Raw genomic sequence first — 27,737 nt, forward strand, 5'->3', positions numbered from 1 at the left:
GCAAGGTTCGTTATAACTAGCGAGAATCTATGAGAGTAGTCTTCCATGTGGTAATTAATTTATGGTATTGTTCTTTGTGTTACAGATTCCTTTTCCCCACTGTTCCTTCCCCCATCCTTCCCTCGCCTGATCGCCCTAATACTCTGTGCTTATATTCAGAGTTCAGGATGTCAGGAGGTGGCTCCTTTATTGCTTCACCTGGATCCTGTGGAGTTTTAATCTCTGAGTAAGAGATTCCTGACTGAATTACGAACCCACGAAATCATACTCTTCCCGATCCAGGCGTATCAATAAGATGGCGTCAATGGAAGATGTCATTCAGGCCTTAGTGTTGATTCAACAGGAACTGGCATCTTCCAAAGAGGAAACCGCAGCATTAAGAGAGAAAGTGGACAAGTTAACTAGGAACCCTTTTGATGTATTAGCTCATACTTTGCAAATAAAGGTCACGGTTCCACCACCCATCCCATTGGCTAATCCAGAAAGGTATGCAAGGGACCCTCAGAAAAAAAACAAGCGTTTCTGATTTAGACAAACCTGCATCCTTCCCAAACAACCATTCTAGGGTAGCATTTGCAATTTTATATTTAGTGGGTGATGCTGCTAATTGAGCAGTTCCTTTGGTTAGGGATGATGATCCTGTGTGAGATGTAGAGATCTGAAGCAAGGGAGGATTTGATAACTAATCTTACTTCCTTTAACCGGTTGGTGGCAGAAGCCGCCTGGCCGGAGGAGAAGAGGATGTCTCTTTTTTATCAGGGTTTGCAGGATGACATGAAGGCTGTGTTGGCACAAAATGACCCCCAGCCTGTCAACTATACTGATCTGATTAATCTGACATTGAGACTGAACAGTGAGAGAAAAAGAGTGGAAAGAGCCTATTATGGGCGATAAAATTCCTCGTAGAGCTCTATTAAGCAATGAAACAGGGGTTGGATACATGGAAATAGGAGCTATTAGAGCTCTGTTAACTAGAGAAGAGAGAGAGAGAGAGAGAGTCGGAGAGTGCAGGGATTGTGCATGTACTGTGGAAAAAAGGCACTACGTGACTGACAGAATGCCCCTCTAAACTAAAGTCATCAGATGCCTGGTCCAAGTATACGAAGGTGGCTGCAGCAGTCATAAGACCCGAAGTGGAGAAGACCTGGGGGAATGGAGCAGAAAGTGACGCAGTACAAGGTCAAGAAAAGTCCATTGTTATCAACCACTGCATTGAAAGACACAGAGTCACACATCGTACTCCCCGAGTCTTGAGTGTAACCACCATTTTCATCAGGTGTTGGTCATGTTGGACTCTGGGGCAACGGGGAATTTCAATGACAGAGGTTTGGTATGGAGTCTGGCGATAAATAGGATGCCCCGTGAGAACCCTGAAGAGGTGTTGGCAGTAGATGGCAAGCCGTTGAAATCTGGTCTCAATACGGAGCACACCGAGACCTTGTTGTTGTCAGTTAAAGATGTTAACTAACCACATGAGGAAGAACTAAGAGTGGATTCCCTGGAAATTTTCTGCATTTTTTTGTGTGCCGTTTCCAATATTTTGTTGTCATAGCCTCTTGTCAAAAATCTTTTTTTCAAAATATCTATCTCTGTTATAAAGTCATCCTCAGTGCTACAGTTGCGTCGCAATCTGGTCATTTCTCCGTAGGGGATAGCTCCAATTTGCGAGGCCGGGTGAGCACTACTCGCATGAAGGATAGAGTTGCAAGATGTGCTCTTTCTGTACAGTTTAGACTCAATTCTATTGTCAGATATGAATAGCGTGACATCCAAGAAGGAGATGCTGTTGGTGCTAGATTCAAAGGTGAATGTAAGATTGTATTCATTTTGGTTTAGGTAGGTCATAAGGTCATTCAGTAAATTATCTCCTCCTGCCCAGATCATAAAAACATCATCGATAAATCGACCCAAGTAAACAATATGTTCAGTTAACGTTGGGGGACCTTTCTTCCAAATATGATGTTCTTCAAAGAACCCCATATAGAGGTTCGCAAAAGAAGGGGAGAACTTAGCCCCCATAGCCACTCCCGAGTGTTGTTGGTACCAATCATCCATATGTTTGAAAAAGTTATTATTTAGGGCAAATCAGGTCAGATCAATAATCATAGTAGTATGGTCATAGAGTGTGGCGTCCCTCTTTGATAGGAAATAAGTGAGGGCATCCATTCCCTTTTCCAATGGTATGCTAGTATATAAAGCGCATACGTCTAATATTACTAATCTGAAAGTTGGTACCCATTCAAAGTCTTCTAATTTGCATAGAAGATCCTTAGTATCTTCTAGAAATGATGGTATATTCCGTACAATGGGTTGCAAAGTTATATCAATAAACTCAGAGATTTTCTCTATTGGTCCTCCGATCCCAGAGATAATGGGTCTGCCTGGGGGGGATGTAATTCAACGACAACTAACCTTGACAAGAAACTCAAATATTGGCATAGTGAAGGTCTGCTATCGGATCTTGAACTTAGATATCTCTCTGTTCCCAACCCAAAGGCTTCTTATATCTATGTATCACCATTGAGGTCGCGCAATACGAGGTGATATTGGGGATGCCTTGGTTATTTCATCATACCCCACAATAGATTGGAGAATCAAAACAGTTTGGTTTCCCTCAGAGGAGTGAAACTGGATAATATATAGGGACGTTTCTTTCCTAAATTGCAGCATTACATTATAGTGTATACATATGCTTATTCCCATCAATTCTGATGCGAGGGCATGTAATATGGTCCGTTTTACTCCTACAATATGGCCGCCACTGTTTACTTAGGCCACTACGACGGACTCCTTACAATCATTGTAAACACCTGGTGCTCGTATTGTAGTCACGCCCCTTTTTCTTTCGTTTAAAATCCAGCGCGGGAAACTAGTCCAGGTAACTGACAGCAGTGGAGGTTCCCGGTTACTATGCGCTAATAAGAGGTAAGACCTAGGAATCGCATTTTTACTTTGGTACTATAGGGAGCCACTTTTTGTGTGGCGATTTGTTTTCCACTATTGATGTAGCGACCTGTTACCCTTGATAAGTTGATGGTCCGACTTTCAAAATAATAGAACTTATTTCCATCTTGGCTCTTATGTACGGACATTACTTTATTTTTATAATAAGGCAGTACAAGTTGGAATCTTAATGTTTTTTTTCACGTAACTATTAGAAGGGGGTAAGGTTTAGACCCGGGGTCTCCAACCGGTCGATCGCGAGCTACCGGTAGCTCGCCGAGACCCTGTGAGTAGCTCGCCGAGTGCTGCTCAATTTATTAGCCCATTCATTTTATTTTGCGCTGTTCAGGCTTATTTCCGTGTCTGTTGCCCGCCCTCACCCACCGCAACTGCTCCAATTGGCTTGCGCTTAGATGGGGTGGGGCGGGCCGAAGAGGATGACGTTCCTTTGCTAAAGTCTCGCGAGAGGGAGGAACAGTGGAATGGTGACGAGGGCCGAAGCAGTGTGCAAGTCGAGGGAACATGCCCTAAGGGCACGGACTCACCGCCGAAAAATCTACCTCCCAACGCGATGCATCAGAGGCACAGGCGGCCGCTTTGGCACAAACCCGGAGGCCCAGAGACCCTGGGCAGCCCCCAGTGCTCTACCGACATTGTTCCCCCCCCCCTATAGGCCGCGGCGCGGGCTTTTGCAAGCTCCCCCCCCCAACTATAGGCCGCGGCACAGGCTTTTGCAAGCTTTACCCCCTCCCACCCCCCCAAGTAAAACCCGGCGGCCGCAAAGATATCTCCCGGTGCGGGGCTGAGCCTCTCAGAAACTGTCTACCCGCAGCGGACTAGAGCCAGCTCTTCTGGCAGTCAAAATATACCGGGAGGTGTGGTGAGGGGGGAGAGGGGCTCATAATTGGAGGCCCCCGCCACGCCAACACAAAGGGGGAGGAGTGAACCTAAAACCCCGATCAGGCTGGGGAGACGAGTGCTATGCGCTACATCGCAACATACTTAAAGGAAACCGTCCCAGTGTCCAACCCTCCGGCTGAGAGGAGGAAGGACCCCTCGTAGTTGGACCCCGCTGGAGAGACACGGTGAGGGGCAGGACAGACAGGGGCAGGAGGAGACAGTGGTGCTTGGGAGAGACTGGGGCGCTGGAATGAGAGAGAGGGAGAGGCGCAGCTGTACTGAAAGAGACCGCGAGGAGCAAGAGAGAGGGGGGCTGGGGAGAGACAGTTGGGGCGGAGAGAGACAGTGAGGAGCAGACGAGAGGGGCTCGGGAGAGACAGTGGAGGTGCAGAGATACCATGAGAGGTAGGACGGAGAAGGGACCTGGTGGAGACAGTAGGGGTAGGAGGAGAGAGAGGGGCTGGGGAGAGACAGTGGGGATGGAGAGAGACAGAGGGTTCGACGAGAAGATTGTCGAGATGTCACCGACAGACTTAGGGCGTAGACCGGGAGAGAGGGGGGCAAGAAAGAGTGAGGGAGAGCCAGAGACGGTGAACAGGGCTCAGGACAGGAGCAAGGGCAGGGTAGGGTTAGAGAAGGGGCAGGGATCATGGGCAAGGTGCAGTAACAGGGAGCGTGTCCGGGAGCCATGACAGAGTGCAGGGGTTGGGACAGGGAGCAGAGACAGAAAGGCAGACATGTTGGGCAGAACAAGGGACAGGGGGGAGTGCAGCGATAGAGGACAGTGGTGAGCAGGGCAGGTACAGGTGCAGGGACCTTAGCCATGGATATGCAGTGAGTAGGGAGTGGGACAGAGGCAGGGTCCTGTGGCACAGAACCGGACAGACAAGGGGTACCGGAAGCACGGAGTGAGAGCAGGGGAGGACAGAGAGCAGGGTGCAGGGGGCGATAGCCTGGGCATGGGGCAGGAAGAGGGCGCCGGAAGCACCTCTCAAGCTGGTCCATTCTGAGCCTGTGCTGACTGAACCCGAGGTGGGCTGGACCACAATGTGCCTTTTCACTGGCCTCTGTGTGCTCTTCAGGGACACAGGCAGCTCTGGCTTCCCAGCTCTGGCCTCTCCACAGTGAGGCCTTGACGGTTTCATGGTGTCGTGTGGCCACTCAGGATGTTATGTATGGTTGTTTTGTGGTCTGTTTGTGTGACAATTTTTTTGGTTGGTAGTCTGTGCCAATACTTGTCTGTGGGTTTTTGGCTATTTGTGTTCCTATTTTATTGGCTGGTGGGCTGCTTTTTATTGTAAATTTTTCTGATAGTACCAAACATTGCCTGCTGCAAGCACAAATAGCCAAGTAGTCTTCCATACCTTGAAAAACACCGTCATACAACATGTCTAAGTTTTACTTATTTTTCAAATGTGGGACACTTTTTTTTTATCTATTTAATTTGCCTGCCCTATATTTAATAACATAACAGGTCTAGTTGCAAAGCACACGATCACCAGAAGTTGTCCTGGGGCTGAATAACAGATGTTTATTGTTACCCAACTCAAGGCTATTCATTATATCGACCTCAAATGGAGGAAAGGATGAGTGGACCTGCTGGGATTTAAACCTGTGACCATGAGGTCAAGCACAGGCCCCTGCAGTGGCTGCTTTAGTGCAGTGAGCCATCAGACACGGATTATGGGGCTGCTTTTAATTTGGTGCCAGAACCTCTTTTCTGTCCCATTCCGACAAGCATCAGCCTCCGCTTGCACGGCTTGTGCTTTTGTTGTCACTGTTGTGGCTTGTGCTTTAGCTTTTTGGCTCACTGTGCTGCAGAAGGCAGTGCACAGGAAAAAAGGGAAAAAAAGTTGTTTCTTTCAGTGCTATTGTGTTGAAGCCACAGTATGGGGCCCATGGGCTCTGAAGAAATAGGCTTAACGTCAATAAAACTGGGCGGGGGAGGTCGCTCGAAAAATGCGCGAGTTGCTTGGAGTTTAGTAGCTCACGATGATTTTCACTGACCAGAAGTAGCTCACACTACACAAAAGGTTGGAGACCCCTGGTTTAGACCATTGTCTATTTACACAGAGCAAGCCATGCGTGTCTATTGTTCTCACTATTTAGTGATCTAGCATGGTCTGCACACGAATATAATAATGTTGACTATCTTCAATTTTACAACTAGAACAAACAATATTCATGTGTTTCCTTCACTTTGCAGTGACTTATCATGGTCTTCTCACGAACCTAAGAAATACGAGTTTCCTCCACGCAGTGAGACAGTTTAACTTATCAAGTGAGTCTACATATATCGTCATCTAACGCTGTCTTTTATTTTGTTCATTGTCATTAGTTAGATTTCTCACTCACGTTTTATAATGATGTGTGTTGAGGTTTCTCTATGTATTTTCAGTGACTTATTATGGTCTTCTCACAGATTTAAGAAATATGAATTCACCTTCACGTAGTGGGAAAGTTGAACTTATCAAGTGATTCCACGTATATCGCCATATGACGCTGTCTCGTATTCTGTTCAGTGTCACTAGTTAGATTTTTTACTTACTTTTTATAATTATTAGGGCTGAGGTTTTTCTATGTGTATAATGAGCTTATTGTCTTTTGATCTATACTTCGATCTTATAGCCTTAATTTATGGCTATGACCAGCCCATACAGTGAGATTCATTTGGTCTTGGTTAATTACTCTATATATTAGTATCTTCAAACTTTAGGGACGACTAGTCATGTCCTTTTTCTAGTTATTTCAATTGAGTGAACTGTTTAATATGCAGAGATATATTTTCTTAGTCATGGCACAGAATAATTATTTGCCTTTACCATCAGGTCGACTACATTATACATTGAACAATCATTTTGGACGTTGCCCCATGAACTACACTACTAGGATCTAGCGACAAAGACTGTAGGGATTGCGTCCTTTTGAAAAACTCCTTCTAGGTATGCTTTTAAATATACGCAATCATCATCCCACAAAAATGCTTTTGGCTTATATTATACTTTGAAAGGAATTTCCATTCTCTCCTCTCATTTTGCAGGATTCATACTGTCTATGTGTTTTTAGAACTCGCTTACACGAATATTGAGAATCAAGAACCGTGTCCCTCAACATCTATGCGCAATTTCCTTTTGGTATGTTTTTCTTTCTTTTACTAAACAGCTCACGATCGGTTGTGGGAATGGGATACCCTAATTCATTGGGTTATTAGATCAAGTACCATCGAATTATCTTGACTATTAATATGACTTCTGCCAACCAATCCCCTGTACTCTCTGCCTACTCTCTGGCTTACCATATAATTGGATACACACTGTGTACTGGTCCAATGTTGTTATCAGTGGATTGAGAAGATATAGGATAATAACTGGTCCAAGATGGTTATCAATGAGATGAGAAGTTATAGGACAATAAACTATGAGCGCTAATTAACTATACCCTAGTTAGATATGAATTTGAAACTTCTTTTTTCTTGTTATTTATATGCTTGTTGTTTCTTATGTGATTTTTCTTTTGTGGTTTCTTGTAAATGTGTATTATTTGTCAGATTATGTATGTACTGTTAAACTTTTTTATTCACTTTTCTTTATGGTGTTGTACATGTATAGTAGCTATTATGTAAATATTGATTTTAGCCTTTTTTATACTTCCAGCCTTGAGAAAGTCTCGATGAGACGAAACACGTGTCGGCAGGACAAGCTGGAAACACCCTTAATGTATCTAAAATAAAGATTTGAAGTCTAACATCTGGTCTTGAAGTGTATTTTGGATATCCATTTCCTATCAATGAACTTTAATTAGAATACTTGTGATAATAATAATCATTGGGAACATTACGTAATTTTGAGAGTGCTTGACATACCTGTTAACTTCTTCGGTTCTCTGTACTGTTCAGTGGTTAAACCAAACCCATCAACCAGTGTATTCTTCAGGACTTGGTAATTGTTAGCATCCTCAGCTCTAGTAGTGAGGAGCTTATCTCTACCTTTGCCTTCAAAGGAGAGCCACAAGATAGCTGCCCACTGACTCTAGGGGACACACTGTACAGTGCAGGCCCTCTGCAAAGCAGTCATCCATTTGTGGATGTCATCCCCTTGTTTAAAGGGGGGCACTATCTTACTCAGGTGTCTAGTGTCTAAACTCCTGTCTTTTTCTCTTGGGAGAATGCTGCCACCAGTGGGGTCTGCCCCACACGATTTCTGCTCTCTAGCAAAGGCAAGTCTCTCTTTGGCCAGGGCAAGTTCTTCCCTTTCAATCCTCAGAATGACTTCCTTCATTTTTGCTTCATGCTCTCTCCTCTGAGGGGATGTCATCCCTCTGTGAGAAGAGGTCTGAGAGCCATTGGTTCGAATGGATCTGTTAGAGCCTCTGGATAGAGACCTAACTCGTCCACTCCCAATGTTAAGTCTGCCTGAGAGTGGCCCTGGGGGTCCCCCTAATCCATTCTCATGCCTACTTAAGTTGGTCCTAGTGAGTCTGCTGACTTCTACCTGACCTTTGTCTGCCTCATCCTCTGATAACTCCTCTTCCTCCTCCTCCTCTGCATCATCTGCTGCCTGGAGATAGTGGTCAGGGTCACCAAAGGGTCCCTCTAAGGGGGGCATATTCCCATCTGGATTAGAAGAATCTGGGTTAGCAGTTCTCCTGGCATCATAAGTCTCTAAGAGACCATTCAGAAAGGGAATGGTAGGGTTAGAACCCTGTTTTAGCTTCCTGAGGTACACAATTGTCTCATCTCCTGGAAGCTAAGAGCTGCATATCTGGACATGACCTGTGGAGGGTCAACTGACACAAGGGGAGACTCAGAGTTTCCTCCTTTGTCTGACATGCTTTTCTAGTGTGGTGTAAGTGATGCACCTACCTACACTATTTGTTTGCCTACTGATCCCTTGCTAAGAGTTGTAGTCAGGGTGTGCTAGGCCCTGTTGAACTACAATAGCTAGTTCAGTAGAACTCAGAGTATTCTAAGCTAAGTTATATGTACCTTAATACTTATGTGATCTTTCACAATGATATTCTTAGGATACGTGTAGTAAAACAACAGCAAGCTCAAATCCCAACCGCTGCTCACCAATGTGAGAAGTTGGCCTGATATGCAGTGCTCACTATTCTAGTGATCACTATGTATCAGTCCAAACAACCCTTATTGATGATTGGTTGTAAGTCAACCGATAGACCAGCTATCCTAGTAGCATGGACAAGAGCAGTCTTCGGGCTAAACTCTAGAGGGCGTGTTAAGCCAGCTGTTATACCATCACATATACCCCTTGAACACCAAGTGAAAGGACACCACACAAGTGTTATGAAAATAAACAGTGTATTTATTTAGATCCCAACAGCCCTGTACTCTTTATGAGGACAGGGTGCTAAGCACACAACAAAACTCTTACGAAAATACTTTAAGTTTCACAATTTACACAAATGCCAGAGGGGCACGAAAAACCATATACTACAAAAGTGGAATGCGAAATTACTAGCAGGTAAGTACTGTACTAATAGGCTTTGGAATCGCTAGGACTGGACTACTGAACCTTCAGATTACTAGCAGGAGGCCTAGGGGACTCGGGTGCAGAGTGTGCACTCTCACGCGGGATGCGGGACAAAGTCTATGGTTGCTAGGAATTACAAAGTTAGTGATATCGGACGAATCCGACCAGGTAGAGCTGAAACGAAAAAGGATCTGGACCCTTGGATAGTGAGGCTATGCTAGGGCACCGAAATGCCGAAGTTACCTAGCCCAGGGGCTACTGCTGCATAGGTCTGGAAAGACGTCGGGAATCCTCGTTGCAGTCTATGGAGCCTGAAAGAAGAAGTTGCTGGCAGGCGACCAGTGAAGAGATTCGGATGGATCCAAGCCTGGATCGAAGATCGAAGACACCTGTAAGCAGAGGGGACCAAGTTCTGAATCACTAGCCAGTGATTGGATGGGCACCAGGATGGCACCGGATGGAGTCACCTCGACCAGGTGAGTGGGCGACGCTGGGCTCTGCAGTCTCACGGACCAGGAGGCGTTGTCGGCGACCAGGATGGAGGTGCGAGCTGTCCCACGATGGTTGCTGCTGTCGACGTCGCTGGACCCAGGATAGGAACTAGCTTTCCGAGATGACGACCGAGGAGACCGCATGAAACTGAAATATAGCGAAGGTGAATATTGACATCACCTTTCGTGGATGTGTACTTTGACATCCCTTCTTTTCGCTGGAATATATTCATCAAATAAAACTTGATCAATCCATCATAAAACAAAAGGATATTTGCCATTCAAGTTCCTGGAGACTGGTGCCATTACAGTAGCTGGAGATTGCTTTTTACTGTTAAAGTCCAGAATACAAAACAGTATCTTATCATTTCGCCCTGAAGAAGTCCTTCGGACGAAACGCGTTGGCTACTTGTATGTGAAGATTTGAAATAAAGCAAGAAAAGAATACATCATGGCTTATTGACATTTTTGACCTCATTGATATTGTTATTGTACATTATATGGTGTGCTGAACCATTTTTTCGAATTGGACCCAGGATTGGGGCAACAAGTCTTGGCAAATTCAAGCCCATGCGGTGGACTCAAAATGGCGTCTGGAGTGGACCAGGAGGGTCCGGGGTGCTCCTCTTTTGGAAGGGAGCTAGGGCCAGTCTGGAGCAACCAGACCAGTGGTGTGGATGTTGTTGTTCGTCCGCGGGAAGGCTACAAGCCAGCGGGCTAGTAGCCAGACAACACGGTGAGCAGCAAACAGGCAGAAGGGCCCCATGCAGATCTCGTGGAGGCTGGGAGGCTGAACTTCGGTGCTGGAGCTGCTCAGGGTTGGGGCTTCTCGGACCCCAAAGCACTCACGAGGATCCCTCGGCGGTCGTGCTGGGCAAGCGTCGTGCAGTCCTGAAGATGGCCGGTCCCTCGAGGTCTCGTCACGCCCACGAATCTCAGCTGGGCCGATGATGCAGGTTGAGGTCAGAGGTGCCAGGGAAGCCGGTTCTCGTCGAGCTGGGCAGTCTTGATCCGGAGGAGAGACTTACAGCAGACCGCGATGCTTGGATGGTGCCTGCGGATGCAGGGTGACTACTCCTTAGTCACAAGGGAGAAATCTTGAGAAGAAGTCGAGAGTTCCTTTCGTAGAAAGTAGTTTCAGGATTCAAAGATGATCTCATTTGGAAGGGGGCCCGCTCCTATCTTTATACTAGGAAAAGGGGCTGGCACGCGACTAGGTCCTGCCCATGGGTGGGACCAGGAAGGGGGGTGGTTACACCCCTCTCCCATGCCGGACTTTCCCCAGCTCAGGGGCTGGTGTGCCCCTGGAACTGGTTCTAGCCGACAGATGCATAGTGAGCACCGGGGTGCCACTTGCAGTCACCTTCCTCTAAAGCCCTGCCTACCCAGGATACACAAAACCCTGTCTGGGATGGTGCTAGCACCGCCCCCGACAGGAAACCCTTTGTCCAAGCCTCCCTCGCTGGAAGGACTCCCAGCAGCAGGAGGTCAGACTTGTGTCTGTGGTGGCAGCATCCATTTTGTGATGCTGAGGCTTGAGTTAACTTTAACCGGGGTTCACAGTTACTTACCTACATGTTGTGTCCCTCTAGAAGGGTGGAATGCTAACCCCGTCGCCAGAATTGGCGAGGGGTTAGTATTCCAATTCGTATGACACCTTACTCGACATGTTTTGATAAAGCGATACCAGAGTTGGCCTATAACCGCGAGGATTATAATGCACTTAAGAGTATATGGTATGCGTTATCATGGAACAGCTATTAGGACTTGGTTCCGCAAGCTGCAAATGGGCTCAGCTCATGCCAGAGCACCATCTCACACGATTCCAAGCACTCTGCCTTCAGGATTGTCAAGGCCTGCCATAGGAGTGACTGATAGGAATACGGGTGTCCATTTTAGGGTTAGATATAGGTATACTATATCTAAAGCAAAGGGTGTTTACACCACCTTGCCCCAGCTGTCGTGCAGCCAGTTGTGTCAGATTTAGATGGCCAGCCAGGGGTGGCATAATACATGCTGCAGCCCCTGGCAGGCCCTGGGTACACCTATGCCCTGAGTTACAGGGTCTGATAAGGTGGCCCAGTACCAATTGGATATGTACCTAAGGTACATGGAATCCATTTTACAGAGAGAGCAGTAGGCCTGGGGTCCTGATTGGCAGGGTCCCAGGCCAACTATGTCAAAAACCAGCTAAAACACAGGGCAAAAAGTTGGGGGCAACCATAGTCAGGATCTACCTTCCTACATATCCTTCCTGGATTTCAACTTCTGTAGCCATGTCAGAAGCCTACCCTCACAGTCCCGGAGGGTCTTGGTTGAAAAGGTGCGACAGATCTTACAGTCCGCAGCCTTGTGGTCAGGATAGAGGCAATAGATGAAGTTTTTTTGCTTATCCTCAATGAAAAGCCTTTTCTTGCCACAGGTGGAACATGGCTTGAAAAGGGCCTTCTTCTTCTCCTTGTCATACATCCTGGAAGGCAGCTAACAATCTGAAGTGAATCTGAAAAGAATCTGAAGAAAAAACCTTGAAGAAAGTCTTTGAAGAGTAGAAGTTGAACAGAGCTCAAAGGAGATTCCCTAAGCACAATGTGCAGTAGAAAATCTGAGGCTCTGAGGTTCCTTCAGGAGGGTTCTAAGGGGTGAGGCACTTCTGATTGGCTGATGCCTAAGTTTGGTCTCTTTTACAAAAAGATGGTGATATGCTACAAAAGGGAATGAGGCCTAGGCCTTTTTCTTTCTTTTTTGTACCTACTGCTATGGTATTTTTCTTACCGAGACTCCCATTCCGACGAGACAATGAAAGATACAAAAGCATGGGAATCTATGAAAGTTCCAATACTGGGGCAAGCAGAAAGACCGCTGTGACTTTGCGGGGGTGGGGGGGGCTTCACTGACCCATGCCCTGGATTTTGCCCCAGAAGGCTAGTGGAGGGTTTTCCTGTTTCGGGATCGCGATAATGGTGTCTCTCAAACACTTCTGGAACACAGAGCCAGCAAATACGCCTTTGCTCCAAAAAGTGCTATGCGTATCATGGTCATGTACAGGTTTGACACGGATTTGTGCCACATTGAACAGTGCTTCAATGGGGAGAGGATGTGGTCTAATGGCTAGGGTGGTCGATTTCAAATCTGGGAAACCGGTTTGAGTCTCGGCAATGATGCTCAGCATCCTGTGATTCTGGGCAAGTCACGTAATCTCCCCGTGCCAAACAAAACTGAATGCGTCCTTGTGTAAAGCAACTGGTGCTCACGTAAAGCGCTCCAAAACCTTTGGGTGAAATTTGTGCTATATAAAACTTCGGGAAAAAAAGTGGTGACAAAACAGATACATGTGTTTAATAAGAGAATGGGAGGCCCAAGCATGATTGGTGATACATGTGTGGATTTAGGAAGGATGCTACCTCTTAAAAGGATTAAAGGTAAAACAATGTACAAAAGACTAAAAAGCACAGCCATCCACCTGCCTTGTCAGACGGCAATATATGATCTGAAATTAAGATCCGACACAGAGAGGATGATGGTTTGTGCAATGATATAGAAAGGCAATACAAGGTACAAACTCTTTCATGTAGACAGATGAGCAAAGGAAGTTATGATAGGATTTCTGAGGAAACATGTTGGTATGCATACCAGATAGAAACTCTACTGAGATGCCAAACATGCCTCGGCAAAGGTTTCCAAGAAGGTGCAATACTCACTCTGTGCTGGACTCTTAATACAACATCTTCCCCTGCTTCCCTGAAAAGATCCACTGCTTCATTGTGCAAAAGTTTCTTCAGTTCTCTTCCATTCACCTACAAGAGAGAGGCACAATCAACACTGTTTACTCTACTACTAGAATAAGTAAAGTATTGTGTTCTTTACACACCACCAGACAGTATATGGCCTCTCACTCAGCACACCCAGAAGGTTGCAGTTAAGATTTGCTTTAAAGCACTGAAAGGTTTTCATTGCTTTATAGCAGAGAGTTCAAAGTGGTCTTTCGTTTAGGGGAAGCAAAAAAAGATAAAGCTGATTTGAAATACATAATAATAATAATAATAATAAGCCATTTGTTAAGCGTTTGGTTACACAGAAAACAGTGTGTCCCCGCGCTGAAAGCTGCTAAGATTTCCAAAGACAGATGGCAAGAAAGAGCCATTTAAGGGAGAAATTACATCATGGGAAACAGATATGTCTTAAGTTTACTTCTAAATCTCGTTTCCGAGAGTTCCATACGAAGATGTAATGGAAGTCCATTCCATTGTTTAGGGGCCAAGTAACTGAATGAGCGGCCGGCCATTCTGGCCCTTTTGACTCGAGGAAGTTTGAACACCATCGTACCGGAAGATCTTAGATTCCGGGTAGGACGATGTATAATAAGGAGATTTTTAAGATAATCTGGACCTTTTCCTTGAGCAATACGATGTACAAAACAAAGGACTTTGAACTTGATACGTTCCCTAACTGGGAGCCAATGAAGCTTTGCCAGCGCGGTCTTCCCGGAGGCTCTTCGAGGCAGCCCTAGCACAAGGCGTGCGGCAGCGTTCTGGACGCATTGAAGCTGGTGAAGGCCTTTCACACTCAAGCCTGCTAGCAGGACATTTCCATAATCAAGGTGAGGGGTCACCAGAGCATGGACAATAGTCTTCCTGGCGCTTATGGGAAGAAGATCCAAAATCTTCCGAAGGACCCTTAGTACGCTGAGACACCTTCCTGTCACCTTGCTGACGTGTGACTTTGAAGAAAGATCTGAATCAAGCATAACGCCAAGATTTCTTACCGAATCTACAGGAGTGGGCGGGCTACCCAATTCCGTGGGCCACCACCTATGAGACCAGGCGGATACTGCTTTCCCCACCACTAACAGTTCTGTTTTATCGCCATTCAGGCGCAAGCAGTTATTGTTCATCCATGATGTTACTGATGATAAGCAATTGGAGAAGTTGGTGGCCTCATCACTGTGGTCGGGCGAAAGCTTGAGTATTAGTTGGGTGTCATCAGCGTAACTAACAATGGTCACACCAAATGCTTCCACCACGTGAGCCAGGGGTTCCATATAGATTTTGAACAAAGTAGGGCTCAAGCTTGAGCCCTGAGGAACCCCATGGCTTACCTTCCTAATGGATGACCTAAAGGGTGGGCAGTGAATTTGGAAACTCCTATTGGCCAGAAAGGAACGTATCCACTCTAGTGCTGATCCTTCCACCCCCATCTCAGAGAGTCGAGACAGCAGCGTTGTGTGCAGCACGGTGTCAAACGCTGCACTTAGATCTAATAGTACCAACGCTGCTGTCTCTCCCTCATCTACTAGCTTTCTGAGGCACTCAGAGGAATAAAGAACGGCCGATTCCGTGGAGTAGCCGGATCTGAATCCTGACTGTGATGGATGGAGGAGGTCTTCTTTCTCCAGGTATGCCATAAGCTGCTTATTCACAACCTTCTCTACAACTTTAGAGCAGAAAGGAAGGAGGGAAATGGGACGGAGATTTGAAAGTTGAGAGATGTGTATGTTAGGTTTCTTTTTAAGAGGGATCACCTGAGCAGTTTTCCATGCTTCAGGTACCAAACATTCCTGAAAGGACAATGTCACCATATGGCTAATATGGTCGATTACCATACTTTCCATAACTTCTTTACAGCGTGCCGGGGGGCATACATCGTTAGGTGAGCCAGATTGTATGCTATTGATGATAGCTAGAAGGTCATGTCTTTCAGGTGTTTTGAAGCATGTGAGATGAGGTTTCGCGATGGAACTAGAACTGTCTCTCATGCTTCTTTGATGGCCTAAGGTGTCAATTCTAGGTGTAAAAGTGGCATGGATTTTATCAACGTTTTCTAAAAAGAAATTCGCAACAGAATCACATATCTCATTAGAAAATGTGTCTTGGGCTTCCAGTCTAGTAGGAACAGTAAGCTCCTTGTTTATGACGAAAAGTTCTTTAGTGGGGTTGTTTGCCAACTCAATCCTATTTTTAAGATGAGTACTTTTCTCAGATCTGACAAGTTTTTGATATTTTTTTAATTCCAATTTATAAAGAGCTTTATGTTCTAGATCATAGTTTTTTCTCCAGCTCCGTTCCATGGCCTTACATTTGGTTTTAGCTAATTTCAGTTTTTCTGAGAACCATGGTGCGGTTTTAGAGTGCCTTGCCGGCGGTTTGGTAGTCCAGGGTGCTACTGTATCCAAGGCATCGGACATCCAGCTTTCATAATTGTTCCACATCTCTTGCAAGGTATCACCTAAAGGTAGAGGGTTTTCCGATAGGGCATTACTGAACATTTCTGGGGTAAATTTTTTCCATTCCCTGCGTTTCTGAGGATGGGATATCCTAGGTCTAGTTTCTAGGGGCACATTCTTAATTTCGAACGGGACGATGCTATGGTCTGAGCATGTCAATTCAATTGGGGGTAGGACTCTAATATCCTCCCAGTTGGCAAAAATAGGGTCCAAAAGATGGCCAAGTTGATGCGTGGGGGCTGTGGATAGTAAATTAACCCCCAAGGATTTTAGTGCAGTAACCACCTCTTGCGCCTCTCTACATGTAATATCATCGAAGTGAATATTTAAATCACCCAGGATAAGAAACTTTTTATATCTTAGCACTGAATGAGTTATTAGTTCCAGAAATTGGTTCCCAAAATTGGCAGCATTTCCTGGCGGGCGGTATATCAGTAGTCCGTTGATGATATTCTTAGGCCCAACTCTTATAGTGAAGCAGCCACTCTCACTATTAACTAATGCGGTCTTAACTAAGGTGCATACCAAATGTGATTTGTAGATAAGGGCTAGCCCCCCTCCACGTTGTTTTTCTCTATCCAGCCTAAGTAGACTGTAACCAGGGGGAATGGCTTCGAGAGCATCTGGAGATGAAACATCATCCATCCATGTCTCTGTGAGAAACATTGCATCCGGACGTGTATCTTTAAGCAACTCATAAATCTCAGTTTTGTGCTTAACCATAGATCTACAGTTTAACAGTATCATATTTAATTTAGTTTCTTCTATCACGTCCCTTTGTAGAGATGGGAGCATCTGGTTACACACCTCGCAATAAGTGGGTATTAGATCAGCCCGAAACGTATGGTGGCAACTATTAATCGGACTATGGCGTAAGGAGAGTAGATCCTGCTTAGAGTAATTATAAAACATATTACATTGTGTACCTGTTGGGTCAGTAGACACGTAGGGACCAGAGAGACCCGCCCCACGCCCTGGTCGATCGCGGACGGGCGCAGACGGGCAGGACTCTGGCTTGACTCCGGCGCGAATCCGGCGCGCCCGCTGTCCGCGTCCGCTGTGCGGAGCCATAGCCGTATGTTTTTATACCGGCGCCTCGAGCGCCAGAAGAGGAGATCCCTATTGAAGATGGCCGCCACCGAAATCTCGGCCCGAGCCCCCAGTGAACACGACCTTGTATTCAGCCGGTCGTTAAGGGTAGAGGCAAGCAAGTAAATCTGCCGCCGCTAACCTGATTGTGCAGAATGTGATTTTTAAAAACTGTGTGCTTCACCTTAAAATCGGTGACTAAATTGGCAGCGTTAGAGTGATGCTTTCAAGCGCCAAGCGCTAATGCCAGGGGCAGTTTTCGGGGGGGGGGGGGGGGGGGCGGGGGGGGAACACAAGGGAAAAGGATACAATAATATTTAAAAGCAATTAAAATGAGTAACCACCCGGCTCACGCCTCAGGGGTCAAAACAGCAATCTCCAGAACGCGAGTGCGTCCTTTGTTTTTATACCGGCGCCTCGAGCGCCAGAAGAGGAGATCCCTATCGAAGATGGCCGCCACCGAAATCTCGGCCCGAGCCCCCAGTGAACACAACCTTGTATTCAGCCGGTCGTTAAGGGTAGAGGCAAGCAAGTAAATCTGCCGCCGCTAACCTGATTGTGCAGAATGTGAATTTTATGGCATGGCATTTGGAATTGGAGTTTTGTTTGAATGGACTGTAACTTATCGATACACTACCATTTGTGAAATTTGGATTAAATTTGACCTTTAGGTCACACCTTGGGAGCAGCAGGTGCCTTGGTTTGGTGCATGTAGCTGGATTACATTGTTAAACAACTGGGACCTATTAGTCAGCATGGTCTCACTGGTTGATTGTGTTGGCCACCGAGGAGCCAACTGTTGCACTCCACAGTCCAATCTTCCTGCATGGCAATCCACTGCATGTTATCACCGGGTCCAGTCTGGAACACAAACAGGCTCCTCACTGCCCCTTGCTACTAGCCTCTGCTAGAGTTGCCATGAGTCTCCTGTGATCGTTCCAAGGGCATCTCTAGCCAACTCCAGCGGTGGATTTGAAAATTTTACTTTTTCCATTGTGCAACACTTAAGGAACCCAGGATATCACAGCATATATTTCAAACCAAATACTCTAATTTTTTGTTTCATGGCTATGAAGGTTTTTCACTGTTCCTGTACTTTCCTGGTTTTGTCCGGGAAAACTGCTTTGACATGGTTTACAAAGCAGGAGGTACCTTGTTGACCAACCACCTTGAGAATGGCTTCTTTATCACTATAATTTAGGAATTTTCCTAGGATCGCCCACTGCAGTGTGCCAGGCTGCAATCTAATAGTCAGCACCCTATGTACTGTTTAGATCGAATACATCCGGGGAAAAGGGCGGAGGGGGTGGGAGGAGGCCGCAGCTCTTGTACATTGCATTGTCGAAGGAATTCCTGAGGCGATGTACTGTCAGAACGCTTGGGGAACACCAAGAACGGCAGTATATTCCTACCAGCACCACTCTCTGCATCCTATTTTCAAAGGTCTGAAGCCAGGTCACGGTTTTCTTCATGGTCATGACCAACTTAATTCTGCAATATCTGCCTCCATTACGGTAACAGTCAGCTATTATCCTGAGATCTGCACGGAGGAGGCTACCCTCCATTGTAACTCCCAATATTGTGGACTATAGCGAGTCTCTGGTATTTTGTATGGCATGACTGATAAGCCAGAGTAGGTTGATACTGCTGCTCGGACGGCTGTACAGATGCCGCATTCGTCTGATGGGTCTGACACTGCGCCAGTGGCTTAGATGTAGTGTACTGCATTATGGAATGATTTTGAGTGGATTTGGTCACTCTGTCTTTCCCCATCATGAACAGAATCTCTGCAGGATTACCATGAAGGAACCATAAACCTTCAACACCCCACAGTCCACTCAGCGGGTCGATCCATAAAAGGCCAGGATGGTAAAGCACAGCGGGCTAACCTACAGGATACTGCTTCAAGTAAGTAAGACTGACTATTGTGAGTGCTGCCCAATAAGAGTGGTGTGTATGTCAGGATTCTTTAGGATTAGTGTGGTGCATACTGGCGTTCCTGGTTAATGCGTCTCATCAGTTATCTTGGTAGGCCCGCCCCCCTAAACCACACTCCTTAACTTATAGGGGGATATAAATACATTTATAGCTGTAGATAATATGCTTAGTTATAAAGATAAAATAGACTGTACATCGAGGAAGAACACACCATTGCCTATGTTTATTAAAAGACTGAAGCTGGTACAAGATCACAAATAATGTAACTAGATATTGATTTCCACACTTCTGATTCAGTACAAAATCCCTACGTAAAACAAAAGCTTGATTATTTTACAACGGAATAGCATCAATCAGACTTGTTTTCTATTTTAGTGTGACACCAACATCCAGCAGCAGACATGCTTTTTATCCTTGGGAATTTCTTATGGCTTATGGTGCTGTATCCCAATCCGAAATGTTAAATCAGGATAGAATTTAAGAGATGCTCATCAAGTAGCTGAATCCTCAGAGAACAATGAAAAGCAACCAACTCATTGTCACTTTTCAGAACCAACAGACTACTTGATAATCATCTATTGGATTCTATTCTGATTCACCGTTGGATATTGAAATACATTATCAGCCCTGTAAAAAGTTGCAGAGGCAAAATGTATTGAATGGCACTGGAGAGTGGTGTCAGAATAATATAATTTTACTTGCTGCACTTCAGAATGTGTTCGAGAGCAGGTGACAGTGGGTCAGATCAGGACAGCAAGCAAAACAGAAGGGACATATGTAGGTTTTTTTCTGTTGCAGCAACTATCATACCACACACATTTCCCTTCCTCATCAGACTTTGACACTTGACAAAATCCTTTCCTATTTTTTATACAAGGAGGTTAGCTTGATACCATTTTTTTGTCCCTGATAAATGGTAAAGGGTGGGATTGCCAGGGTGACTGATGGCTGGTTGCAGCATGCAAGACATGGGCCTATGACACTAAAGGGTTGAAGAAGAAGAAAGAAATAAAGAATGTGTGTATATATATATATATATATATATATATATATATATATATATATATATATATATATATATATATATATATATATATATATACACACACACGCACACACACATATATATATTTATTTATTTATTTATTTTTATTTGAATTTTTATTAACTGTACAATTAATTAAAATCTTTACAGTAAAAGAAAAGAATACAGAAAACCGTGTTTGTAAGCTGCTTTGCTTGATAAAAGATGCACTGGTGTGCCAATTAAAAAGGAGGAGGCGAATTAAAAAAGAAAAGAAAGCAGAGTAAAGTGAGGGGGTGCGACGCCCCTATCTGAGTCCCCTGTAGATGGCCTTTGTCCAACCATGTGTGCCTTGGTGTTAGTCTTGACGGCGGACATTTCTTTCATGGGTGGGCAATGTCAATGCTACGACGTGGCAATGTTACTTCAGCTATCGTTCGCTTCTTTCGGGCATTGAATTCCCAGGTGTTAAATTGTTTTAGTTATGACTTTTAGGGCTAGCCTAATTTGGTGGACTAATTTCGCCAATCTCGCTAAAGTCATTGTGTTGGTAGTTGAGAAACACAAGGCTGATGCTTCGGAGCAACGTTTTATGCTCCGAGTGAGGCAAATCGGGCTCAACAGTTGCCGTCGATCGTTGTCAAAAAAAGGACAGCAGCAGACGAGGTGCAACCAAGATTCCCTCGTGTAGTTGCATAACCTACAAGCTGTGGGTTCCCCTCTTTGAGCCCATGCGGGGTTGAAGTCTGCTATCCCAAGCGTGGTCAGCCTCATGTGTAGAATTTTGCTTCGGGCATGGGTTGTTAGAGCCTCACTTAGGTATGATTGAGCTTTTCCTACCATATACGAGTTGTTTAAAGGGTCCAAATGAGGACTTTGACGAAGGGTTTTGTGGTCGAGGTCAAAAGAGATTTCATAAACTTGTCTGTTGACGGCTCTCTTCCATGCATTCAGTGGGATGTCCTGCCGCGGAATGTTTTCTTCCTCGATCCTCAAAGCTTTGATTGTGTCTCCCAGCCTGGTGTGCCATATCGAGGCTGGCCCTTCGAAGATAGATCTCAAATGGTGTTTTAGGGAATTATAAACAACAAAAGGTACCAGAGGGTCTCAAAAGATGTGCCCAGAAATAATAAAAAGCCAACCCATCCCTGACCTCTAAGAAGATGCGTCACAGAAGGCTCTCAACAGGATGAGGAAGATACCCATCAGTCACCATACGGATCCGCCCTTCATCATTTGGGATTTTATCCGTACCACCCGTCTGAGAAAATCGATGCCACAATCTGAGGTCAACCCGGTGGTAAGGGGGTTCCTCGAGAGGTGCAGGCAATGACAGTGTGGTCAACCACTCGATGTTATGAGTGGCTAAGAAAATGTGACTGGGGTGTGCAGTGCTTGAAAAAGTGAGGGAGTGAGAAAACCAAGAGGAAAGTGTCATAAAATTGGTTTAGAGAGAGCACTTAACAAAAATAATTTATTCTATGTGTGCCTACCATACCAATGTTAAAAATGAGTGCAACCTCAGGTTGTCTGGTTATGTAGACAGCCTCAGGTTTAGGCTTCCCTGGTTGCCTGGGCTGAGAGATGTGCTAGCACAAGGACATTGTCCATTGTGGACGCCTGGGACCTAAAACCAGTCTGATGCATAGGAATTATGTTTTCTTTTTCGGTCCATTTTTCTAAATCATTATGTATTAGGCGTGCGTATGCCTTGGCCTCCAAGTGAAGCAGGGCGATGAGCCTGTAGTTCGATGGTTCTAGACGATCTCCTTTTTTAAAAATTGGAACCAATATAGAGCCCCTCCAGGAGTCAGGGGTTGTGGCTGACAAGAAAGTGTGATTAAAGAGCGGAGTTAAAAGAGTCGCCCAGAAGTCAGGTGCCTTTTTGAAGACTAGTGCTGGGATGCGGTTGGGCCCTGGTGCGCCATCGTTCCTCATGCGCTTAATAGTTTTAATAACCTGTTGGGTGTTTGTCCAGGTTGGTGTGATGTCCTCAGCATTGGCCTGAAAGCGGTTACCCTTCGCGTTCCTTCCTGGGCTCGAAAGTGTAGCTTCTGGATTTGTACTGATCTGGAAGACTTCCTCAGTTGGCTCCGCCTTGTCTGTTGATGGATCTTCATTAGTGGGATCTATTGCATATAGCTGTTTCACGTGTTGGATCCAATCTTTTTCGGGTACCCCATTTTCTCTCGTTGGTCCTCGATTGCTCAGCTGGTTGATGAATCGCCATAGTTGTGCTGAGTTCTTTTGTTTGAGGAGGGAGAAAACTTTAAGCCATTTGCTTTCCATGGTGGCTTTTTTGTATTCCCATAGCTTCAAGGAGGCCCTCAGTGCAGGTATTGATGCCCCATCTGTTTGACTACCCCCTCTTTTCTTTGCTACAAGAGCCTTACGTAGGAGGTTTTTTTGTTCTCGTATATCCTGAGGGCAGGTGTTTCCAGTGCTAGGTTGCGCATTTGTCATTGTATTTTGTGATTTGGGGTTCCCGAGTTTACTATGAAGATCCTCAATGATTTGCTCCCATGCTGTTATGGGCGGTTCCTCTCTGTGCAGACTTCCTTCATGTGCTTGGCCCAGCCAAGTTTGAAGTTTCCCTTCTGTCTTGCTTGACCACTTGATCCTCCGCATAATGCTATGTATCTCCTCGCCACTTGTCTCCCCAATGGATTTATAAAAGGCGGCAGTCGGTTTGTCCAGCTGGAATGTTGCTCTTAGTGGCCTATGATCACTTTCTTGCCGGTTTTCGATTTCAAAGTCAGTCATTCTATCTGCCAACTCTCCAGTTATCATAATATAATCGATTCTTGACAAGTTCCGGTAAGTGGGCCGGGGCTGCCAAGCAGGCGTGCGGGGGCTTTTCAGTGCGTGGGTTGAAGTCAGTTTATAGCTGAAGAAGAGGTCTTGCAGGATGGTCCCTCTTCCCGATCCCAGAGGAAGAGTTTCCGATTTATCTAAGTCTTTTAGATTAAAGTCCCCAGCTAGAATGACCGGATGTGCTTTATATTTATTTAGCAGATCTTCTAGTTTTTGGGCCAGTGCCTCCAGCTGGTCTTTCATTAAGGTCTGTGCGGGATTGATATAGCAATTTAGTACCAGCAGGTTAAATGGATGGCTGGTGTTGCTCAAGCCTTTTATCTGTATAGCTTGAAGCCCGAGGAAATTCACGTTGATGGTGGTGGCGGCAACGGCACACTCATGTTTTATAAAGACTGATAGACCGCCTGCTGGTCCACCGAAGATGTTCCTTTTTGTTGCAGGTACTTGAAGTTCGTAGTACCCAGCCAGAGGAGTGGAGGTCAAGGCCCAAGCTTCTTGCAGACAAATTATGTCTCTGATTTCCAGAAACCTCTTTAGGTTTTAATTTTTACAAATTTTGCTAATCCCTGCAATGTTCCAGGAGATTACTGTTGGTGTAGGCTTTACAGTAGATCCAGGCCTGGGTCTTTTATAGCGGTTAGGAATGCTGTAACCTCCCGCTTGCAAAACCATTTTGCTCATCGATGGAGGAGATTGTTCGTATGACTCGGTTGTTTTGGCATAGAATTCTGATTCCTGTTGGAGCCCTTTGACCTTTCTTCCGCTTTCTGGGGCCAAGACAAGTGGGTATTTCGGGGGCGCCACTATCTGATCTTCAATGCCCCATTCCGCAAGTAAGGTGGAATTTTTTTCGATGGCTTGTTGTGTCTCTTTGTTCTTCAGCTCCACCACGGTGGAGTCGCCATGTGTGTCCCCTTTCAGGCTCTGGAATTTCACCCATATTATGTCCCCCGTTTGTGGCTTATCTAGGGTGTCTAGATGTTTGAAAAGACGTATTCAGGATGTCATGGGTTCCCATGCTGGGGAATCTCGGGGTCAGGATCACCTCGTAAACAGCTACTGTTGCGCCCGCAGTTTGAGCCCTAATTCCCTTTTTTGTATCTGTTTCTACGGGGTTGGGGACTGTTCTGGGGCTCTCTTGGAGATTTGAGGGAGAACCTCCTGGCGCCCTCTTGTTCTGGCCGTTGTTCGACCTTGTGGCATGCCGGGGCTGAGTGCTTGGTTGCGAGAGGTGAAGAATGGCCCCTTGTGGCAAAGGTGTCTCCGGGGTTGGGTGTGTGAGCCGTACTGGAGATGAGAGGCTTATTCCAGCAATTGGCTGGTGGGCCGTGGCGGCAATTTGTGTAATTTTCGTGACTGGTGGCTTTTTTCACCCTTCGCACTCGGGGTGCTTGCTAATGACAATTGTTTGTATTGTACTCCCTTTGGGGAGGAGGGCGGGGGCATTTTCTTGCCCCAATTTTTTTCTGTAAATATCGGGTATAGTTGGATCGCTTTTGTGTCCCCTTTTGGGGGCAGTTGCTTGAGCTTCAACAGCTGGGGTTATCTGGCCTTTAGCTTGGTTTTTTTCTGTTGCTTTTTTAGCTTCTTTTTTGCTCTCCTTGAGAGAGGTATATCCTGTGTGTCCGTTATACCTGATGAATCTTCCTGGGGTACTATCCCGGCATCTTTGCTGTTCCTATGGATTTTGCTTTGGGAGGTTGTGGATGCTAAAGGTCTGCTTTTTGTCTTGGTGGACGTATGCGATGCGCTTTTGTCTTTTTCGGCTATGTCCTTCTTCCCCGGTGGATTCCAAGGTGACTGTGTATACTTCGCGGTATGACCGTTTAGCTTCGCCTGGTGTTCTTTGTTGTTCGTCGTCGATGTCACCATTCTCCCTTTTGCTATTTCCACTATATCGGTTAATACCTCAGGGAGGGAGGCCCACTTCTCGATAAGGTTTGAGCATCGACAGGAGCTAACCCCCCAGTTGGAGAACTCATGCTGGGAGATCCTGTTGTCCATAGACTCCACCTTGGAGCTTATGTCTGCTAGACGCCCGGCTATTGCCTGTAAGAGGTCTATTTGTTGTTCCATCTTGGTTGCCTGCCAAACAAGAGCTTTGTTGGTGGCAATGTTTGTTTCCAACTGAGATGGGTGCTCTGTGGTCGTGTCTGTGCTGCTGTTACAGGCAAGGTGGTCAGTTTTCGTTCTGTAGGCCCCTGGGGATTCAGATGGCCAGAATGTGATTGGAGTTAGATCGAGGGTTCTATCGATCTTTTGTTCAAGGTTGTAGAGGAAGGATCCTGTGGTCTCGCCCGAAGCTGGCAGCACTGGAGCCTGAGGTTCCGATTGAGGGTCCGTTAACTTGGAGTTTTTGAGCTCTTGTTGGGAGTTGCTTGTGACTGGGGTCTGAAAAGTTGGGCCAAGGGCTTTAGGCTGGTGGATTTGTACTGTCGTTATTATGGTGGAATCACTTTTGGAGGGAGCTGTGTCGTTATTCTTGTTGTAAATATCAGAAAGAAATATTACTGCCAAGACCTGGATTTCTTCGTGGTGCCATTGTTGCCTTGCTGCGTGATGTGAAAGCAAAAAATACATTTAAAAAAGTAAAAGAGAGAGAATATATATGATGAATCCATTGAAGTAAGAAACGAGTCTGCTGAGCGTTTCAGGAACCCTTTTTATGCTTGTGCACTGAAATCAAATAAAGCCGCCTTTAAAGTCCCCCGGAGCATGGTCACACTTTTTCCTTTTTGAGGGAGAGAGACTGGTAACTATATATATGTATACATATGTGTGTCTGAAGGCAAAAATGTGTGAGGAAACATATGTTAATGGCAAAAAGACATCAATGATGGCAAAGCGGACCCCAAAAACGCATTAACAGTCACAGAATCCCTCACAGCTGAACGCAAATCTCCTCCTTGTACTTAAACACCAGGAACAGGAAAGGGGACAGCCGGCACAAGGTGACCTGCTCTCCAGGTTTCCGTATGCAGGTCCGGCTATCTTAGAGGGAGGGAACATTCCTTCATTTGCCGGCATTTCCAGAACAATTTGGCTCCTGATCTTCCAAATTGTAATGATGAAGCCATTTATTAAAGGTCAACATTTACAAAGAGTACCAAAGTTTGAATAAGGCAGCCCCACAGTTTCTGCAGCTGCCAGTACATACCTGTCCTACTAAAGAGAAACAAGTGTGGTATTGATGAACCTATCAGTATCATGTACAGCCAGCTATATTCAGGGCTTGGATATCTCGTCATTTCAAGTTCAGGCATCCAATCTAACTCAGGCTTAAGACCACTGCCAGAATTTTGGGCTGTTGCTTTGGCTAGTAGTGATCTATACCTAGCATGTACTGCTTCTACCATCAGGATGCCAATCTAGAATTACTCATCTCTCTGTGGTGGCCCTTTGTGGTGAGTCTATCACAGCATTTGGAGTGCAAACCCATTACATCTTGTTGCAGCAAACTCTGTATCAAGCCTTGTAAGCCTACTTTATGGATAGAAGTGACCAAACACAGTATCTCGAAGTATTTGCTTCATTTTATCGCTTTTTAAAAAAAGTTGTTTAACCAGCACAGCACATACCGCTCGGCACCCCTCTGTTGGATTACAGGCTACCGTACATATTCTTTTGTTTCCTGCGATCCCCAAACACGGCTCATGCATTTTTTTTGTTATTGTTTAATTTAAATCAGTGGTGCGGGCAGGAGATAACCATTACCAAGAGTTTTTTTTTCTTGAATTAAAAAGCCCTTCACATGGGCGTGGCCAACAGCCGAAGGGAATTAGCCACACACTAGTGCAGCTCCGTAACCCTCACCCAATATCCGGCCCTGCACTGACAGCTGGCTTCCGGAGCTCCGGGCCCATAGTAGCCCCTGAGCCGCAGCAACAACAGGAAGGTGAGCGCTGCCGGACTACAGTGCAATAGCCAGATGTGCGGAGCAAGGATCATGAACCGCTCCGCAATTCATCGTTGCGGGCAGCTGGCCCCAAAGGTCCGGCCCCACAGTAGCCCCTGAGACGCAGCAACAACAAGGTGAACGCAGTCAGACTGCAGTGCAATAGCCAGACGTGCGGAGCGAGGACCAGGACTAAAAAGAAGGCAAGCGCGGGCCTTGGCCCAGAATCAAACCGGCAACACCATATAAGTATACAGGGACATGCAGGGGGTCCAAAGATAGGCTCCAAAAGGGCTGAAAGGAAACAGAAACATCAGGCCACACCAAGGAGTAGCGCTCCCCTTAACCGCACCACTGTTGGGGGCCTCCCAGAGCACTATCATCAAGCCCCAGAGGGTGACCGTCCGGCAGATGTAGAGGAATTTACCTGCACTTAGATCGTTGGCTGGATCACAGAACATACCGCCGCAGGCATTAGACGGCCACCTCAAGAAGAACAGAAAGATGTTATCCAAATTTAATAACACAGGGGGTCAGGTATGATGTACAGGCGCAACACAACAAACCGCAAGCGGCAGGGACAGGAGGCCTGTGTCGCATAGCCCAACGACTCTTTGCTGCTGCAGTGATATCCAACAAAGACTCCGGAATAGCGGCTCAGCTCCTCCACCCAGTTTGGATTAACCAGGGTCCCTACCATGACCAATAGTCGCAATAGTCTTTAACTTCCGTGACAGAGATATCATTCTGCAAACTGCTCATATTGCTCCACCTATCAAAATCGAAAACAGCACAATCACCTTCTTCCAAAACTTTAAATCTGCGTACAACAAGCATTTGCATTGACATGATTTTGAGCTATTGGCATTGTAAATGACACTGCCTTGTATTTATGTTTTGGGTTTTAAAACATAAATACAAGGCATTTGTA

The 27,737-nt window shown here is 45.8% G+C and overlaps 1 protein-coding gene across 1 annotated transcript in view; it reads right to left on the reverse strand.

Moving 5' to 3' along the window:
* The window catches only part of SYNJ2BP (synaptojanin 2 binding protein), a 100,090-nt gene that overhangs the window by 13,142 nt on the left and 59,211 nt on the right, over positions 1–27,737 (reverse strand). The window contains exon 3 of the mRNA XM_086937192.1: positions 13,522–13,617. Coding sequence (XP_086793318.1) covers positions 13,522–13,617 — 96 coding nt within the window. The remainder of the gene's footprint in view (positions 1–13,521; positions 13,618–27,737) is intronic.

This window comes from Lissotriton vulgaris, chromosome 9 (assembly GCF_964263255.1).
Source record: "Lissotriton vulgaris chromosome 9, aLisVul1.2, whole genome shotgun sequence".
NCBI classification, from domain to species: domain Eukaryota; kingdom Metazoa; phylum Chordata; class Amphibia; order Caudata; family Salamandridae; genus Lissotriton; species Lissotriton vulgaris.